At 49.1% G+C, this 19705-nt stretch overlaps 6 protein-coding genes and 1 non-coding gene across 7 annotated transcripts; 2 read left to right on the top strand and 5 right to left on the bottom strand.

The window, feature by feature from the left end:
* Nucleotides 1-3443: 3443 nt before the first annotated feature.
* On the bottom strand, nt 3444-4805 carry J7337_000403 (uncharacterized protein; the record flags this gene model as incomplete). Its single annotated transcript, XM_044818157.1, has 1 exon — nt 3444-4805. The coding sequence occupies one exon, from the start codon at nt 4803-4805 to the stop codon at nt 3444-3446; it is 1362 nt and encodes a 453-aa protein (XP_044685859.1).
* A 243-nt stretch (nt 4806-5048) lies between these two features.
* Nucleotides 5049-5146, top strand: J7337_000402. Its single transcript has one exon. It is a non-coding gene; the product is annotated as a tRNA-Leu (tRNA).
* A 735-nt stretch (nt 5147-5881) lies between these two features.
* J7337_000401 (uncharacterized protein) lies at nt 5882-7246 on the bottom strand (the record flags this gene model as incomplete). Its single annotated transcript, XM_044818156.1, has 3 exons — nt 5882-6130; nt 6173-7057; nt 7163-7246. The coding sequence occupies 3 exons, from the start codon at nt 7244-7246 to the stop codon at nt 5882-5884; spliced, it is 1218 nt and encodes a 405-aa protein (XP_044685858.1).
* A 1991-nt stretch (nt 7247-9237) lies between these two features.
* J7337_000400 (uncharacterized protein) lies at nt 9238-11201 on the bottom strand (the record flags this gene model as incomplete). Its single annotated transcript, XM_044818155.1, has 2 exons — nt 9238-10576; nt 10627-11201. The coding sequence occupies 2 exons, from the start codon at nt 11199-11201 to the stop codon at nt 9238-9240; spliced, it is 1914 nt and encodes a 637-aa protein (XP_044685857.1).
* Nucleotides 11202-11846: 645 nt separating this feature from the next.
* Nucleotides 11847-16384, top strand: J7337_000399 (uncharacterized protein; the record flags this gene model as incomplete). The annotated part of the gene is made up of 6 exons (XM_044818154.1): nt 11847-11988; nt 12038-12274; nt 12333-12458; nt 12508-14428; nt 14480-15762; nt 15813-16384. 6 exons carry the CDS (start codon nt 11847-11849, stop codon nt 16382-16384), a joined length of 4281 nt encoding a protein of 1426 aa, XP_044685856.1.
* A 385-nt stretch (nt 16385-16769) lies between these two features.
* On the bottom strand, nt 16770-17755 carry RPS2 (40S ribosomal protein; the record flags this gene model as incomplete). The annotated part of the gene is made up of 3 exons (XM_044818153.1): nt 16770-17027; nt 17100-17357; nt 17498-17755. 3 exons carry the CDS (start codon nt 17753-17755, stop codon nt 16770-16772), a joined length of 774 nt encoding a protein of 257 aa, XP_044685855.1.
* Nucleotides 17756-18409: 654 nt separating this feature from the next.
* Nucleotides 18410-19479, bottom strand: J7337_000397 (uncharacterized protein; the record flags this gene model as incomplete). Its single annotated transcript, XM_044818152.1, has 2 exons — nt 18410-18470; nt 18524-19479. 2 exons carry the CDS (start codon nt 19477-19479, stop codon nt 18410-18412), a joined length of 1017 nt encoding a protein of 338 aa, XP_044685854.1.
* Between the last annotated feature and the right edge of the window lie 226 nt (nt 19480-19705).

The raw sequence follows: 19705 nt of genomic DNA, 5'->3' as shown, positions 1-19705 counted from the left end.
TCTTACGAAATGAATCAATCACAGGCCAACGCTATCTATCAGTTGAACCCTTGGAGGCGAGGGTATCTCATGCTTGGAGAACTTGTTCTGCAACTGTATCAGCACTGACACGATACTTACTTAGTGTTGTGACTGGTAAACTTCTCCCTTGGACTTAAGACCTTGGCTCGCCCCTCACTGAACGAACTGAACTGCATTGAGTGACTGTGCCTTCGATTCTCATTCTTCGTGATTGGAGATTTACTACAGCATCAACCTGGCTTGTTCTGATTGGCCATGAGAGTTGCCAGCCTTGATTCAACACCACACTTCGGTGCACCAAGAGCAGCAACAACGAACTAATAAGACGGGAGAATGTCAAGGTTCATTGCGTTTACCAGGTAACTCGAGGTCAGCTCTGCAAATACTTAAAGGTAGTTGTGTACTTGACCACGGAGAGAGTTCGTATCAGCCATCAGTGCTTCCACCCATCATCTCCCCTTCAATCATATTTAGCTTTTTATACCCGCTCATCATTTCTACTCAGCTTTTTCTGACCTCTTTGTCTGATGATGAATCCCCTTTCTTGTGGTTGCGAATGTTCACTCATGAAACATCTCATAGGCGGATGCTTTAGACCAACTCATGCATTACTCCGTACACGCCTATGAATATCCTCAGTCACCCCCATAGGTTCGCAGTCTCTTAGATAAGGTGTTGTCGAGTTCTGTACTCGAAGCGACTCAATGTGCCGATACAGCAACTCTAATCAACAATGGCCCTTGTACATATCTCTATTGAACTTTATCACGTCGCATCATTACAAACGTGTCTTTCCAATTCCCCTCATTGGCACCTATCGGGCTGTACATCATTCTACCCGTGCTAGTTGACAACTACTGACGGCATACACTGACACCGCTCGCTCCTAAAGCCCCATGAATAGACGTGTAGGTAGGCGAAATGTCAAGGATACGAGATTGCAAATTGGTAGCGAGCGCTGTCCGGTCACAGAGAGATACAACAACTCGTTCTCCTACCACTCACTAATCGCACCTAGGTAATGAATGATTCATCCTCTCTCTGTCTGTGACTGATTGAACCAGCCAGCCAGCGCAACACCACCCCCTAGCAGCAACGCAGCGCCAAGACAAGCCTTGTTTGATAGCAACAATGATGCCACGATTTCCCATCAAATAGTCACAGGCTCAAGCCATTAAAAGCAAACCCTTCCACATTACATCACAAGTCCCGACAACTCTCCCGTCCTCTCCTCATGGCCAACAAAATTAGCTCAATTCGGCACTTTCACGTTGTTAATTTGAAACCTTGGCTTGTGGTAGCACTCCAAAAAAGTCAATATCCTCATATTGCATATGCCGGAAAGTGAAAAGTTGAGGCATGTGCTGATTGAATAGTGCCAGTACGTTATGATTATGATGACATATTTAGCTCCTTTGAACCAATCACGTAACAGCATTGTGTTCCAGTTCTGGACAGTAGCCAATAGAGAACAGCGAGTCTTTTTGCGGGAAAATCTGCAATCTCGCAACTTCATGGTTCCCGCGCTTATACGCACGCCCTATCTAGACGCTAACACACGCCTCTCAATTTGGGCATCGTTCGTCTTTTTTATTTGCAGTTCAGCTTCCTGTGAGAGTCATCAGCCTATGTATCTCTTGGGCAATCTCACATGAATATCTGATGGCGACCGTTCTTGGAACCCACGACCATATGGTTAACTTTGCCAACAACTCAATTACACTGTGAAACTGCCGAGGATGAAAACGAAAAAGGGTATCGACCCTCGAAACTTCAACGGACATTAGCTCAACTCAGCTCATCTCAACAACCAGCGGTTGTACAGAATTGTACAGTAACGCACACAGTGGCAGGGCTAAGGACGGATAAATAGCTTCATGCCGGCATAGTGTCCGCGGCCAGTCTTCTCGAATCCTGCTTCTTCTTTGCTTACACGAGTTGATGACTGACTTCTCGTCAGCGTTGCTCCATCTGGAGGTCGCCGAGACAGTCAAGCAAGATATATAGTACAAGTGCTTACGAAAGAATGAGTTCCTCAGGACATGTTTACAACAGCAACAACACCAATTGCATTGCGCAAAGACTCTGATCATCTACATATTTTGCCCCAGAGACTTGTGAAACTTGAACTCATATTACATGACTCGCTTGTCATCAGATTCAACGTCAAAGTTCCCAATCTCGTAACGTAACCGGGTCTTCGCGATCGGCCCATCTCACCCACTAAGTCCCGACAATTCAGCAACCCCTGTAAATTTTATTATTAAGAAAAATTGAACTCTCCTCAGAGTGTCAGAAGTCTTTCAGACCTACTCCGTACTCTCTAGAGACCTTCCTATCAGGGGACAAAAATAGACTAGTCAAAGAGCCTACTAAGTTTACTCTAAGTTATCCTAAACCTATCTCGGTTTTTATGTCACTGAGAATTGGAAAAGTCCAGGTTTCCTCTCGTTCCCTAGGCCCTTTCTCGATTGAATAGGAGCCGATAATACCCACTGCTAGGTCGTCCTGGTTGGTTATCATGAGTTACCGTGCCTCTCTGCCAATTATGCACGTCTCGCGAATCACCAACTCTTTTGCTGTGTATGGTTGAGACAAGTCACAGCGTCGCGCCAATGATGCCTCTCTGCATTGTCTATCATCATAATATGCCTGTCTGAGTTTTAGGGTCCTTTATGCTGTGTTGTCATTAATTCCCTCATTTTTGTTGGTCGGCTTCTACCAAGTTGAGTTGTCAACTTCTTCAAATAGTGTCTCGCTGTGATCACAATGTGATTCGTCCGCCACAACTGCATGCTCGGTCTCTGGAACAACGCCACTGTCGTTCTTGTTCAGGGCAAGGATTTTGTGTTCCGGAGATTCGACGGTAACCGAGTGTAATTGTGTTGGAATTGTCATGTCTGTGAAACGCCTCCCGGGTAGCACATACTTGCGACTGGTTGAACTTGAGGACAAGCGATCCAGCCGATATTCTTAGCCGAGTATTGCCTGTTTAATGTAAAACCTGACTCATATCTCATGTTGGAATACAGCTGTGGGTGAACTACCAGGGCTTTAATTTGTTTTCACTCATCAAGTCAGTTAGTGGTAATTACGTAGTTGGGCCTGCATATGACCATCAGAGCCATAAGAAGCTGCCAAGGTGTACTAACTCAAAACCCAAGTTCTGGCATTGTAAATCCGACAATAAGTTGAGGACAGTAAACACGAGCTTGCACGATGAATATGAGTAGTTGATTGCGACAGGTAACTTAGTCTGTCAATAGCATGTCGAACAACGAGATAGCTCTTACTATAGCATCATGAGAAAATCTGACACAGTAAGCTCATCTGCATGATCCGTTGCAAACATAGTAGCACGATCAGAATTTGAAGTCAAGTCATTCAATGTCGTTGCATTCATTTTTTCATTGTAGCTGACATCACCTCCCCCGTCCTCGACCACGGCCTCTACCCCGACCGCGTCCTCTGCCTCCACCACGACCTGTCTTTGGCCCACCTCTCTGGCCGCCCTTATTATCAAATCTCTCGAACAGTCTTTCCTCTCCAAATGCCCCCTCGCCAAATCTCATAAAGTTGACGAGGCCGCGATCCACAATCGCTACCAGCACGTTGCGGTGTCCGTGCTTTAGTCGCTGATACATCCGTCCTCCAGGGCCCTTCCAAGCCTCATTGGGCGGGTCGTAAGGTGTAGATTCTAGAAGAGCTTCGATTTGCTCGAGAGTTGGAACGCACGTATCGCTTGCGTCAACCACCGCAAAGCGGAAGTCAGGCGGTGGTGGGTTCTTTTTCGAGAACGGCGGGCCACCTGATTTCCATACGTGAAAGAAAACCCGCCAAGGATCTTGGGGAGGATGAACCACGGGAGGTGTGGGCAGTGGCTTGTGGCGGGGAAGGATGGCAAGTTGATCGTAGATGGGCCTATAAGCGCGATAAAGACCTGGCTGAACAAGAGGTCCATGTGGGTTTCGCTTTGGTTGCGATTCTGAGCTGAAGAATGAGAATAGCCATTGCCATAGAGTCTTGGACTGGGGTGTGGATGTTGGCGCCTCGTATGGTGGCGCCCGTAGCACGTAGAAGCCTGCTCGCTTCAGATGCGAGTAAACTTGGTATTGTGGTAATGTGATTTTGCCCCTCTCACCCTCGTTTCCGATAAAAAGTGAGTATGCCGCCTCAAGACTCAATGGCAGTCCGACATCATAGTTGTCAGGTCCCATATCCGTCTTCGGTTTTCCATCAGCGTCGGGTAGGATGTCCTCCAGTTGTAAATTTGGCCACCAGAGATCCATGGTCCCTCTCTCGATGAGGAAAATAGCCTCCTCAGGCAAAAGCCAGAGTTTCCCCGTACCCAAGCGCTCCTTGTGTGCAGGTACCGCCCGTCCAATATCTTTCTGCCATGTTCCGCGCTCATGCTCAACCATGACAACTCTGTCACGTAGCCATAAGCCCTCCTTCTCACCAGCTTCCTCTACCTTGGACCACCAGTCGGGAAAACACCATCCTCGAATCCATGAATCTTCGCGGTGTATCCTTGTGTAGCCTAAAACATTATCCAAGACAGAGCGACTGGCTTCGAGAAGACTATCCTGTGCGCGGGTGCCATGTGACTCGAAGTCCTTCTCGCCCTTACGAATAGCTTTGCTTGATACACCATTCTTGTCGAACATGGATAGGAAGAGCTTAACGTCCGGCGCGTCATCATCAATATCTTCTGCAGCAGCACCACTGGTGCCTTTGGCTGGTTGTGCTAAGGTATTGGGATTATCGTCATCGTCAAAAGGCATGGCGATTATATGGCGAAAGAGCTTTCCTAAGCTTCAGATGATATCGAAATCGCGTGAAATACTGTCGGGAAGTGCTTCGTAGGCGTCGAGAATAATATTTGGCCGACTGGCGTGAACTGATGTTGAAAGATAATTTTATGCAAAGCTATGAGCTCTGATGATAATATTTTCTGACCCCACCGAAATTGTGGTGGTATATACTCTGGCAGCGCTGCCGTTTCTAACAACCAACGAATCATCATCGCTAACTTGGCCGAGTGGTTAAGGCGCTGTGTTTAGGTTCTCGTCAGAAACCAAACCCGCAGTGGGAAACCGCGGAGGTTCGAACCCTCCAGTTAGCAAAATAGCGATTCAATTTTTGTTATTTCTGTCGTCGCTCAAATGTTTTATATTTTAATTTGTTCTTATTGGCTACGTAATTGAGGATCTAGACAATGTGCTGCTTGGGATCATGCTTCAGGTCAAACCTCTCTGCAGTCTCCAATAAGTCTTCTATTGAAATCTCGAATACAATGACCTTCTATTGTTTGCAAATGTCTTTCGAAAGTGTTTCCCTCAGTACGCTCTCCTTTAGGCCGACTTTAGCTCCTCATGCTGTGGTTGTGAACTAACTCTACTCATACGCTAGACCAGCCCGTAAGACTCATGGCTTCATAAGATTCACTATATTTCATTCATATCACTACAACGTGTAGAACATTTACATCGTGCACTTGCCCACTGCCTGTGCTCATTCCCTTCACCGAAGCGCCCCCGGAACGCCATGAACTATGCCCGTTAGTAAAAGAGCCCTATCCCTTCTTCGCCAGTTTCCCCAAAATGCAAACACCCCTGGGTATACTTCAACTGGAGGGAAACCTCGATAGCTCAGTTCCGTTATTGCCAGGTCCTTTCTTATGCCGTCGTGCGACCTGTTTCTCTACCGGTGTGCCGTTATGCTAGATCTGGCATGGGAGACATACTCCCGACGCGGCTTCAGTTGCGGCTCGTTGGCGCAACGGCGTCCTGCCATCTTCGGGTGAGCGTGGCGCCTGGCAAAAAGGTTCTTGAAAACCATCCCTGGATCGCCTAGTTTATCATTCAATGAATGGCTTCTTCTGGCCTCCAACCATGCATAGGCCCAATGCTCGTAATGAATCGCGGTCGTTGGCAAGAATAACAGTCGGCGCTGGAAGCATCGGGTTGGCCGGATCGACGTGAGAGGCGTCTTTGGCCGCCTGTTCTATAGCATCCATCTCTTCCTTACAGGCCTGTTGATCTAAGGGGCAGATGACAATCGGCTGTCGTATCATTACATCTCGAGCACCACTAAGATTGACCTTGGACTGTTAGCGCAGACGAGGCATGGAAACCCAAAGGGCGCATACCTTAATAACCAAGTAGAACTCGATTTTGTAAAGGGTAGAAGTCGTGGTAAATGATGTGACTTCGTAAAGAGGAAATTGAGGCTTCCCCCGCCTGACAACACCGTCTGGATCTCTCAGATCCTTGGATGGAAAATCCAGCCCGATATTCGTGGCGTAACCCGCCTCTGGCATCTTTGTCTTAACTGGTTGGGTCTGTTTCGAGACCCTGTTGATCTTCTTCGTAGGTTCATCACCTTCTGGGTTGAATGTGATTTCCTCCTCGACAGTCAAGGTAATCTTTTCAATTGTGACACGTTTGGCTTTACTTAACCAGTCGAGGTTTGGCGACAGTTTGATATATACTGTGATGGGATCCTTGGGGCCGTAGCTCCACCGTGGTAGATTGATGCCGAGGTGTACGATATTATCGTTGGTGACCAATTTGGATTCGGGCTTGTTATACATTCCAAATGTGGAAAGTGTATCATAGCGTTGTAAAGGTATGGGAAAGGTGTACTTGTACTGGTTGCTGTGGCCTTGCTGAACAGTAACGACGAGTTCGTAGTATGTTTCGGCGGTTCGGCTGGGTAGTTGGAGGGACGCTGGAGGTATACGCCGATTCGATTCTTCGCCGCCGCGACCAAAAGGAATAAACAGAACGAACGGTAGATCCATGGCAATGATCCTCTCAGCCTCCTTTCCCGATGAGCAGCGAAAGAGAAGCTGCTCTTTTCCGACCAGATCCGTGGTCTCGCGGCGGGGGGCGCCTAGATGTCGTTTCGCAATGCTATCGGCATCGGGATGTATTGTTTCTCGGCGCTGAAGACATATTCGAACGAGGGAGACAGGTACGGGCATGGAAAAACCCTGGCCAGGGCGAATTTCGACTTTCCCTTCGATGCGCGGCTACAGAAACCAGCAATGTCAGCATAACAAGGTCCGGCGCACTTGAACTGGTGAGGTAAGGATGAGGGCGTAAGCAAAGACGAGCTGAAGCTGAAATTGACGTACCAGAGTCGCAGAGATACCAGGATAGCCCACAAGAAAGCTACTGTTTGGAGGACCCGAGACCCTCACGCTCGCAGGGCCCGACATGATCGTGTGTTTGTTGATGCAGCGTCAGACTTAAGGTTTGTGAGGCCCTGTGAGCCGAGTATCCTAGTGAGGAACGGTACCTAGAGCAGCGGTGTCGAGTGGGGGGAGATGACGGCGATGAAGCGGGATCGGGAGCGGAGGGGGCGGCTGGCTGAGCCCCGATGGCGACGAAAACGTCGGACTACGCCAGAGCCAGAATATGTAGAGAGTTGCGATGCCAGAATTGAGCGTAAATGCCGGGAAATTGGCGAAGTAGTGGTGTTCATGAATCCAAGAGTTGCTAGGCGTCGATTGTAGGTAGTTTGGTGGAGGGGAAAGCTTATGGAGCCTTGGCGACGAGACCAGTAGCTGCGTGCGAAAGACAGAAGGCGGTTGCTCGTGTTGGGTCCTAGGCTACAGCCTTCAGCTCCCACTAAAGCAAGGATATCGTATTACTCTCTCCAGTGCTGGAGGTGTTGGACTAAGGTATTCACAGAGTGTGGGTGTCTATGAGGAATGCGTCAATGTTGCCAAAATCTAGTTAGGTGGGGGCAACAAGCAGCGCTTAGGTCAATAATTCGAAGCGCAGTGAGTTGAAGATTATTGGAAGACGCTATGTTGTTGAGAATGACGAGAGCATCACCAGCCAGGATGACGTCCGAAGAGGCAGGGAGGAGGGGTTGTTCAAGCTTCGAATCGGACCAGAAGCCGGAAGAAGCAGGTCAATAAGCAGAAGTGCTTGCAGCAGAAGAATGGAAGAAGAATCTGATCCAAAGAGAAATGGAATGGCATGGGATGGGATGGGATGGAAGACACTGGAGGCTCAGCCTAAACGTGGAGTGCAGAGTGGAGTTTATGCAGGTAAAAGGAAGGAAATCGGAGCTGAAGCTGAAAGATGCAACCCTCTCAGCGGTCTTCGCGGAAACGAAACGAGAGAAACGTCAAAGAAAAAAATAAGTGGCAGAAGTATTGCTTTTTCACCGAAACAATAAACCCCCCAACCTGTGTGTAAAAGGCCCTAATGCTAAGCGCTTGCCTTTCCTCTTCCCTTTTGGACGTGTAATCAATTTACCAGGTTCAGGGTCCTGTCAGCATTCAAAAGCGCCTCTGCCAAATCAGAACATTTGATGGCAATTCATCCATCTCACGCGGTAAGGCAGTCTTGAAGACTTAAGGCTGACTGCCCAGACAATATGTGGAGGCGGTGATTATGAGAGCGAAATGAATGATATTCGTATATGTATATCAACGGTAACTAACTACTGTAGATACTTGGATATTCGATATTGATCGACTAAGACATCGATATAGACAATGTCTTGGCTTAACAGAGTTATTCTTAATTAGCTCGTTGACCAACCCTTAATGCTCTTAAGCTGCGCGGTCGTTGCTGCAGCACCCGCTTAGTAGAAAGGTACAGTATGAAGATGCTGTCATTGGATTGGGCCATCATATCCATGTGATCGCTAGTTCCATTCTTTTCATGGATGAATATTACCTGCGTGTAACCGAGTCTCGTTTTCGCTAGGTATTGATTGACTAACGTCTTACAAGATATTGTACCGAAATATATGCAACATTCTCCACCTAATACGACATGAGTTTCTCTAATAAATGTTGATATTCACTATATCAATCAATGGACAAATGCTTTCATTCCTGCCAAGCATTGACTTTCTATCAGAGATCGTGGCGGGCGGGAATAAGCCCTGTTTATCCCCGCTGTCGTAGATCAGGATCGGCATGGATGTAGGAGCCACTTGTGGCTGGAGACCCATCAAGATATCTCGAGTTCCATCTTCGGTACTACAACCTCGATCTATCATTTTTCACATGGACTCGAGAAATGCTCATTCTCACCATCATAAATCTCATTCTTGAAAAAAAAAAAAAAAAAAATCCAGCGCAATATGGCTGTTGCTGAAACTCCATATCAAGGCTCACCAACTCTCGAACACAACCTACTTGTTTTCGCAAAATCAATAGTGCAGCACATCTACCTAGTTTATAAATTACTGCCTCTTCCTCCTCTTTACTGATGCTGACTTGATAGAGCTGTCCTTACCTGGCAAGGCTCTCTTCTGCGGTGTTGCCCCTGCTTTCAAGGCCACTTGTCTTTCAATGCTCAATATGCTTGTGCTCTTGTCTTCCTTAGAGTCCCTGTCAAGAAGCCTTATGCCATTGCCTTGGTGTTCAAATATTACCGTTGGGCGATCCAAATCCTCGAACTCGGCCGGACGCTCTACGATATAGGGTTCCTTATGCCGTTCCCATCGTTGATGACCTGGCATGCGATCCGCTCCGAGTACATCGCGCCGGTCTTCTCCGAACCAGAAGGTTGGTGCTCCAGGAGCTCCAGAGAAGTAGCACACTTGAAAAGGAAGCATTCCAGACAGGCGGCATTCATCCTGACCCTTATAACGTGCGGCGATAGCCTCCTCAGAAACATCCTCGCCATTCTTCAATGCCTCTTTATACCATTCGCCCAATGGTTTGCTTTGGTCCTCTGTTGAGTCAACTAATACCATGACTGGTACGATCCCACCAACTTGTCGACGAGCGTTTGGGAAGACTGGCTCTTCACCCACAAGTGACTCCCCATTGTGTCGGCAGATGTCAACGCGTATTTCATACAACGCCGCAACCGTGGTTGAACTTGCAGTTACTACTGTTGTGTGAGTTTGTGCTGGGTACGTCTTGCTGTCGATAGCCAGATAGGCTATATCGGTCTTGTGCAGAGAAGGATGAGTGGCGCCACTGTCGAGCTGCATAAAGAAGCATACTCGGGGCGCCGTATTGTCATCTTCGACGAAGCACGTGCCTTTCTCAGGCGTGCCACGTTCTCTCATTCTCGTTTCATATGGAAGGACCTTTCCAGTATCCTTACGCTTAGGATCATTCAGCCTTGTGGCAAAGCGGCTGTGAAATCCCTTCACACGCTGGAAGCCCATGTGTATAGACCACGCATGAGCATGGTAGTCCGCCAGGACGCCCCAGGACCCGGAAGGCTGGGCCCAAGTGGCGGCCATTAACTGCTCAGGTTGGTAGTTACCGTTTGGCGCCAAGGGTGCCTCATACCAGAGCCAGCCATCCCCGTACATGCTGTGATACCGATCAAGCCTCTCGTCTCGATCAAGGGTAAAAGACTCGTATGAGGGACAGAAGTCTACAACGTTACCAGCATACAGAAGCGTCCACTTGTCCCAGCACTTAATACGCTCAGACTCATACGCCTGAATTGCAGCGCGAATGTTGATGTCGCCAACTGGACACTCACTTCTCTCGAGTGATGCTTTTAATAGACTTGTTCGTTGTTGAATCCGTTGTCGTTTGGTTGTCTCTAGCTCATCACTGGAAAATCAGCACATATGTCACCATAGCCCTTCGCGGGGCTGACTTACACAGGCATCAAATTTTCATCGGTATCTTTCATCTGTGAGAATATTTGTCTGGCTTTGTGCAGTTGTTGTTCGAGACCAGATAAGTCTGCTAACGGCTGAGTTATCTGAGCATTTTCGACAATAGCTTCCCACTGAAGAACTGACCGCTCTGCTTCTTCCAGGCGACTCAGATTATCCCCAAGAGATTCACCAATGGCCAACGGTGGTTTCCAATCTGGAGGAATTGGTCTTCGGGCCCTAGAGGGCTCATGATGAGCAGAGGATTTTTGTGCAGATGTATCAGGCGAACTAGTCGATGCTGCCGTCTGTTCCCCTTGACTTTGCGCAGAATAGTCTTCCGCTGCTGCTGCTTTTCCTTCTCCTTCTTCTTCTACCGTGGGAGGCGGTGCTGAGAGCAGCTCTGGTCGCATACTTTGAAGTCGCTGGCTTCGTCTGAGTCTGAGGTTGATCTCACGATTCGCTGGAGATCTGCCCGGACGCTGTCCAAGCCTAGAGGCAATTGTTGTTCCTTCTGTTTGCCGGCGAATCCGTCTCCCGGAATCCTTCTTGGTGTTCACGCCATTTTTGCTAGCCATAGTTGCGCAATTGCTTTGCTACAGACAGGAGAGCAGCAATGGAAGAAGGGTTGTTCAGACTTGACTGTCTCAAACCATTCTGTATGTTTTTCTATGCCAGCATAAAATCTCAATTGTACCAAATTCGGCTCATTTCTTTGTCTCCTTTACGGGTTGGCATTGGGACCATCTTGGATTGTGGCGTCACGTTGACAAACAAAGAAACAACAGATTGCCCACCATTCACTCCATTTTAAGCCCCCAGCGTGATTACATCTCCGACACAATTCTGTCCTAGTGGGTGTATTTTTCGCTTCCCTGGGCGGGAGTTCTGTGCTCAATGCGGAGCGGGCGTGCCGACTTCTTTGTTGGACTTACTGTGAATGAGATGATAGAATATGTCAATGCCCATGCTGCCCGTCCCTGAATGCATTCCTTTGTTCATTCTAGGCAGAGTATGGAACTGTCAATGCTTGTATTGACTTGGTGAAAGAAGAGTAGATAGACTCTTCTTCTTTCATTTCATTCCATCTCCCATTTCCTATGGTTTCCTTTTTTCTTTTCTTCAACCCGGCCTGGAAGCTCACCACCTCCTTCACACTCATTGTTCACTTGTCTGATAGCTTTTTGAGTCTGATACCGTGATTAAGTTACTACCAACTCATCATGGAGGAGCCTATGGATGAGGGAAGCCCTTCTCGTATCCCCGGGCTGAACCTGGCTGGTAATCCCCCTTCGGAAGATGCGCCAGCTTCGGCGAGTAGCCCACCGCTGGCTCGTCGATCAGACAGAATCCAGGACCTCTTGGGTAAGGCAGGTTTCAGATTTTGTGCGTTAGACATACTTATATGCCTCAGAAATAATTATCCTGACTTTCCGCTTCGACTTCGAGCGCCTCCCACCTGAAGCCCAACGATCATACAATCGCTTTTTAGAAAACAAGAGCTATAATGAGTTTGCAGCTACACTGAAGCGCTTGGTGTTGGGTCGAAGACTTGATGGCTTCATGGAGGGATCGTCCAGTTGCCTGATTGCTGTCACAAAGTTATTTGACAGTAGATATCCCCATCTAGGCCTCAAAAAGCTCCGTGATGGTATGAAACAATCTCGTTCAAGGGCATTCCATATACTAACCATATGCCCAAGACTTAGTGAGCGGCAGAAAGAGAGCTGGATTAGGGGTCGGGCCACGTCGTCGGCCACCACAGTCACTACATCGAGCACAGCAGGAGGCCTTGCCTGAGACTCAAAACGAGCAGGCCGGCGAATCTTCACGGCGTAAGTAACATACGGATTATGATACATTCTTCCTGTTAACTTTTATAAGGAACCTCTCAAGCAAACTTGGCTAGCACCCTCACCTTGCCCGGGCGAGTTCGTACTACATCACGCTCCGAAGGCCGAGTGGTGCGTTGGGCTCGAATCGAACCAAGTTCCACTCAGGCAGATCCAGAAACCGCCGGCCCTCCGAGTGATATTCCACCTAACCCTATTGAGGTTTCTGAGCCTGCTGGACCTGCAGGTGATCTGGAAGACCAGTCTGCCCCTACCCAAAGGCCTTTGATACCCGGTTTCACGATTAGTACTCGAACGGTACCTGTGGATCAAGGCAGTAACCAACCGGCAGTTGAAGAGTCCGGACGTGAACAGACTCGCCAGGAAGAGAGTATAGCTTGGCTGAAAGACTATAATGAAGCACGCGGTGGTCCAAAGTACGACTTTAATCTATATCCCTACAAGGGATGGAAGATTGAGCCGCCGGAGATCCTACTCCATCGTGCGATAAACTTCCTTGCCGATGAAGACATCGATCGGACTCTGAATTGGGGCCAAAAGGTTGCAGAGCTGACTGAGTACTTCTCATACCTACTCCATAATTGGCAGGGTGAAGAATGGGGTGCAGAACTCCATGAAGCTATTGATATGCTTCATACACACTGGCTGTTTGAGCAGTATCACTACGGGAAGCCCAAGCTGAACCTCAAATTCGATAATGTGTGGCCAAAATATAGTAAGAGGCTGCCACCCATTCCTGGTGTCGAGGCCACGGTCGAGAAGCCACAAAGCGAATTGGGCGAGCGCAGATTGCTCCTCAACGAGGTTCGACCAGCCATTGATATTCACTACGAGTTGCCTGGCGATGATCTCGAGAGGTACATCGACCTTTATGCATCCGAAACCTCCAACTTCTGGGAATCTGCACCCCATTCCCGATCTTCCCGTCATGAGCTGGCCCAGATCGAGAACAATGCTTTTGAGAAGTGCGTCTTTTCGGACATTGCAACAACCGACAGCCTGATCAGAGCATCCGAAGCCAAGTTCAAGTCGGAATCTCAGCGAAGCAACTTCAGCCAAAGTGCTCTTCAGGCGTTTGCCACGCTTCGTGGGAGTCAACGAGCAGCCCTCCAACAGACCCTGAACCAACTGGACAATTCTGAGAATCTTGCGGTCTGCAACATTTTCCGCACACTCATTCTGCCGCCACCTAAAATTCCAGAGAAGCCAGACGCAGGTGTCCTTTTCCCTACTATACAAGTAGCAGAATTTCCTGAAGAGGAGTCTCGCGACCCTTTCAGCTACACTGTGGCTCATAGATGGTACCTCGAAGCAGAGCGTTTCTGGAAAGAATGGGGGGATGCGTATGCCGTCAAACAATGCTACGGTCACAAACAATGGGAGGAGCGCCAGAAGCCCATCATGGATTTGCCCAAGAACTGGTTGGGTCCTTTCGTTTACGATTTTCTGGACCATGACATGAAGAAGACTCTGGAGTTGCTGAAGAGATGCGAAACCCTGCTCAGGCGGATATTCCTACAAGACGAACGAGCACCACGACCCTTCCTGGTCGATATGACGCGAATGATATTTGAGGGACTCTCGGGCAGGCCTTGGGATGAAACTGAGTTGGACTTCAAAGGGGAAGACTTCGTGCCTGGCTCACAGGATTTGGCTCATATCCGTCCCTTGGAGGAAGACTTTTTGCGATTATTGGGCACGGAATCCATCCATTCCAACACTATCGATCCAGAGATCAACCATATTGGCATCAGTCCTCTCTCTACCATATTCGAACAGAGAGTTCGGGAAATCATGTATCCACGGGGCTCAGCTAGTTCTGGCTCTTACGACTTTACTAGTTTCATGGTGTCACTCAATGAAGTATGTGATGGCCCAGTGAAGCGCTGGAGATTCGCTAATGAGGAGGCCTTGGAAGAGCTGGAGCATCTTGACAGAAGGGGAGTGATTCAGTAAGTCCCCTATATTCAACTCATAGTAGGAGCCATCTTCTAACAGATTAGATTGAATGAGGACAACAGTGTATCATGTCCTGTACCTGACCTTCATCCTGAGCAACGTGTTCGGTGGCTCGACACTGATGATGACCTGGACGCATACATGCAAGGTGTTAAAGCGACTAGGGGAGGTCAACCCGGCGATGGTGACGATGATGATGGTGACGACAGCGATGATAGCGGTGGCAGTGACGACGAAGATGAAATTATGACCATCTCAACAAACGTCAGCGTCCCAGAGTCGGAAGATCTTGGTAATTACATGTTTGGTCTTCCCAAGATCCAGAACCTCCGCAGTTGGTTAGGGCTTGGGACTGCGAGTGGCCGAGAGGATAGCGATAGAGATATGCCTAGAAACCACAGGTTCTTCCAACGACTCTGCTTCCGACTTGGAAAGACAATAAAGGACCTTCGAGCGAGGATGGAGACATACAGGAGGCAGCTTACACCCGAAGAGCAAAATCGCAACCGCCATTTTCTCGACACAATGGTGGACGAATGGGAATCAAATACTAGAACACGACCAGATATGCGCGAGTATAACCCCAACAAACCCGACATAGAGGACCATTCTTTCACCCAGCCAGACTACGCGGAAATCATGCGTGTATGCCATCACGAACATGATTTTGGTGAGAATGGGTATCCCGAAATCACTTACGGAGGTCAGGACGACAATTACAGGATTTCTGTTGATGCCGTTCGAAAGGAAATTCTCCGCGAGGCTTATGAGAACAAGAGTATGCTGTTGCCAAACCGTATTGATCGCGGCGTGGATGAAAAGGGGCTGCGGACTCGATCCCCTCTTCGACGTGAGCCAGTCTGGTCCTTTGCTCATCCTGATCGCAGAGGCAAAGCACCACGGTTTTGGGACATTAACCGTTGGCCGCTTCATCTGCAAAGCGAGTCAACAGCTGAGAACATAAGATCCGGACGATTCTACGAGCCTGTTCCTTCACCCCTGGCACCAGAATCCGCCAAGGAGTCACGGATCTCGGTACGGGTTGCTACGCCTCCGGTATCACCTATTTCATCCGATTTGTCCAGAGTTCAACGAGAAGTGCATCGCGAGGTCCAGCCTGAAACCACAACTCTGGCCCCAGACATGACTGAAAGCATGGACACATCCGAAGATCAAGTCTACAGTTTCCCTGGCTTTGGTGAGAACTTCACCGTCACGTTCCAGGATCTAGCGGACTCTCGTCGGACTTTCACAACTGGGTCTTCTCAGTATCTTCTTGGAGACACCCCTCTGCAGAAGAAACATATCGAGGATCTCATCAAGAGTGGTAAGCATTGGCATGTGTACCTCCAGTCTCTGACTAACATGTTGCTGTAGGTATACAGACAGAGGAACCACCGACTTGGGCCCAGCTCCTAGGTACTCTATTTGGTCGTAAGAACGACCCAATGGATCCCGGTGCGCTGCCCAAGGTCAGTCCTCGCGATGTTCCCGAGAGTAAGCCACGAAGCGAGCCCGAGGTTTCAGACGACGAGCCTACTCAAGAGGATAGTTCTTTTGCTGCTCAAGGAGAGGGCTCTTCTGCTGGAGGCGAAGATGTTGAAATGGACGAGGCTGCGATGCAACTTTGGGAAGAATCTCAAGCTGGCCCATCTTCAGAACGACGCTCATCCATTGCCCAGCCACCTTCGCCAATTGACCCCACTGAGCCTGATTCTTCTTCCGTATCCCCTACAGAACCTGGGACTACCCAGGGAGAATCGAGCAACGTTGGTTTGTGGGGACAAGGCTTTCCCGGGGCTTTGCCTAAGCGGCTGAGACTCAGACAAGCGACAACTGAAATACTGTCCCACCCGGTTGAGTTGGAAGTGATCGAGCCGGGGTCTGAATTGCCAGAGCAGCGAGAAGAGAGCGAGCAGTCAGATAATGATAGCTTGTTTGGTTCGTAGTGAAATATGTAACTGGTATCGACTTTTCGGCTGTCTAGTAAGATCCACTGCTTTATCCTTGTATTAGTTGTTAGGTATTAGTGCTTTGGCTAGACTTGGGTATTTGGAGTTAGATTTTGTGTTATTAGCTCAGTCTTTCAATTTTCACCACTTCTTTCATCACCGCACGCAGGTAAATAATGAGGGACAGGGACCGATGTTTGTTTTGCAAAAAAAGCAATCATGAAGGATGAAATTTCTTTTTCATTCAGACCTTAAGCCATTATTTCTCATAGCCTCAGATCCGACGTGTCCTAACCGGCCAACCTATGCAATGAAACACAAGGAATCGTGACTCCGCGGCACCAGTTTCCAGCTCCCAGCATAAAACTTTCCCGCTCTAGCTCTAGTATCGCTTACCCTCCCGCAGTGTGTCGGCATACTCGTCCAGGGGGCTCTTGATGAGCTTGGTCTCCTTCCAGAGGTTGGGGGTAAGGAAGCCGTAGGTGTTGGAGACAGCCACAAAGGTAGCCTTGAGGGTGTTCTCGAGGGTCTTTGTGGAACCGGCGGAGGAGGTGTAGGCGTCCTCAACACCGGCGAGCTGGAGGAATCGCTTGACAGCGGGAGAGGCAACGAGGCCAGTACCACGGGGAGCGGGGATGAGCTATAAAAACAGTCAGTTTTTCCATGTTCTTTTGATTCGAGGATATTCGCTTCTTTGGGTGGGTGTACGTACACGGACGGTGACGGAACCGCACTTGCCAGACTCCTTGCAGGGCAGGGAGTGAGGCTGACCAAGGTTGGTACCCCAGTAACCTCGTCGCACGGGGATGACGCTGAGCTTGGCAATGATGATAGCGGCACGGATGGCGGTAGCAACCTCCTTGGAGGTCTTGATACCGAGGCCGACGTGGCCCTCGGAGTCACCAATGATGACAATGGCCTTGAATCGAGTTCGCTGACCGGCACGGGTCTGCTTCTGGACGGGCTTGATCTGTAGTTTGTGACATGACGAGTTAGCAAGCCATTTTTCCCCTTCCAATAATTGTGTGTTTGCGTGTTGCTCGAGTTGGTGTTTTCGCTTCGTTCTAGGGCTTTTTTCGAGTGGTAGATTCAGGGAACTGTGATTCGCACCTTCATGACCTCATCCTTGAGCTTGGGCAGAAAGTTGTCGACAATCTGGTACTCCTTGATGGGCAGAGAGTGAAGGTAGATCTCCTCCATGCTGTTGATCTTGCCGGCCTTGACCAATCGACCGAGCTTGGTGACGGGCTGCCACTCCTTCTCCTCGTTCTTGCCGCGACCACGACCACGGCCACGTCCACGTCCTCGGCCGCGATCACCGCCTCGGGATCCGAAACCACCGCCGCGAGAAGCTCCACGATCAGCCATTGTGAAGGATTTTTGTTGTTTTGCGCTGGAGGGGGGTGGGAGGCAAGATGTGGTCTGCGCAAGAGCAAGATGCTGCTGTTGGTGTTGGCGATACTGGAACTTTTTGGCCCGGGTCAGGTGGGGTGGATAACGCACATAATTTTGGTTGTTCACGTTAGCGAGCCCTAATTGGAATTGGAGCCTTAATTCTTAGGCTGTAGCCGATGTGAGAGTAGTGGGGGTGGATCTCACCTTGATTCTCACCGAAAATAGGATGGTCCAATTCTCGGTGTGAAAAAGCCACCCCGCCCATCATGAGTGATCGGCAATACAACATCCCGGTCCGATACAGTCAGTTTAGAGGCTCAGACTTAGACGTAGACTCAATATTGACGATTCCATCAGTCAATTGCTTCACACGTATACACACACACACATATATACTTAAAGGCAATGCAAAAGTGTGGGGATGCTAGAGGGCAACCATAAGCCATTTTTCTCGTCCTTAAACGGACACCTGAACCAGACACAGAACTAAACCATGGAGGGGAATTGGGAATCCATGCTCTTCTTTCTCTTCGTACACGCCTGTTCACTACAGGCCATCATTAATGAGGGTATCGCAGCTCGACTACTCAGTATTCCGCCACCTTTCAGACCAGACACCAAGTCACATTACTCCTTCGTTGTCTTGACAATCAAGTTTTCTGAAGGTTGCACCCGTTGAGCCCACTCACTGTTATATATTAGCATTATTCATATCATAAACTTTTCAAATGAGGCACTTACGTCCAACTGCCATCGTAGACCCTCCTGGACTCTGGAGAACCAACGCCAGCCTCCTCAAGAGCAGTATCAATAACACAGGCAGTCACACCAGTACCACAACTTGAGATGATAGGTTTTTGAGGGTTGACACCCTTCTCCGCAAACAGCTTCTTTAGTTGATCCTTAGGGAGGAAAGCCTTGGTTTCAGGATCCAGAACAGAGCTGAAGGGGATGTTGATAGATCCGGGAATGTGACCAGAAGAAAGACCCTCGCGGGGCTCAGGGGATTCGCCAGTGAAACGTCCACGGGGTCGGGCATCGAGAATTTGAACGCCCTCAGCGCCCTCCTTGTTGTGATCCTGTGCGACTTCCTTGACCTGCTCGAAGCTTGCAACCCGGCTCTCCTCCATCTCGGGGATCTGGTAAGGATAGCATTCGATACTGTAGAGTTCTCCCGACTCGGTAGGCAGACCCTGATCCACCCACAGCTTGAAGTTGTTTAGTACGTGAACCTTGTCATGGCCAAAAACCTTCATGGTCCAGCCCACACGCGGTGCGCTGAAAATACCAAGCTCTTTGCTGTCGTACACAACCACAATGTCCTCTTTTCGGATACCCAACTCACTCATGGCAGCAGCGAAGCCTTTGGGGTTAGGAAGCATGTGGGGATAGGGACTGCGCTTGTCAATGACCTTGTCTAGGTCAAAGAAACGGGCCTTGGGAATTCTCTGTTCGCGAAACGTTTGGATACCGGATCGGCCATCGTTTGGGAGAAACCATGATGCGCAGAGAGGAATTACTCGAGGATCGGTGCTGATCGGCGACGGAGGGTTCTTCTTGAGGGCTTCGTGAAGCTCTTTCGGGGTAACGAGATAGGATGAGAAGTTTCGGCGGGTGAGCAGGGAAGGTCGGAAAACCTTGGAGCCCCATTGAGGAATGCCAGCTCTTGTTGAGCGGTAGAATGCGATGGACGCCATCGCAAAGATGTTGTGTTTCGGATACGAAGAGGTGGTGGGAGTTCGTCGGACTCAGTGACTTGACGTAGGGCAAGTTCCTGAGCGACTGATAAGAGTCAGAGCCAAACGAAATGTAGTTAAGTTCGCAGGCCAGACACTGTAGGAAAAGACAGTTAGCAAAAGGCTTAACTGTCTGTCTACGTCCTCATTCGTCGGCGGGATTAGTACCGCAAAGAATTGTCTGGTG

Source organism: Fusarium musae, chromosome 1, assembly GCF_019915245.1.
Source record: "Fusarium musae strain F31 chromosome 1, whole genome shotgun sequence".
NCBI classification, from domain to species: Eukaryota; Fungi; Ascomycota; class Sordariomycetes; order Hypocreales; family Nectriaceae; genus Fusarium; species Fusarium musae.
This window is presented reverse-complemented; position numbering and strand designations above follow the sequence as displayed.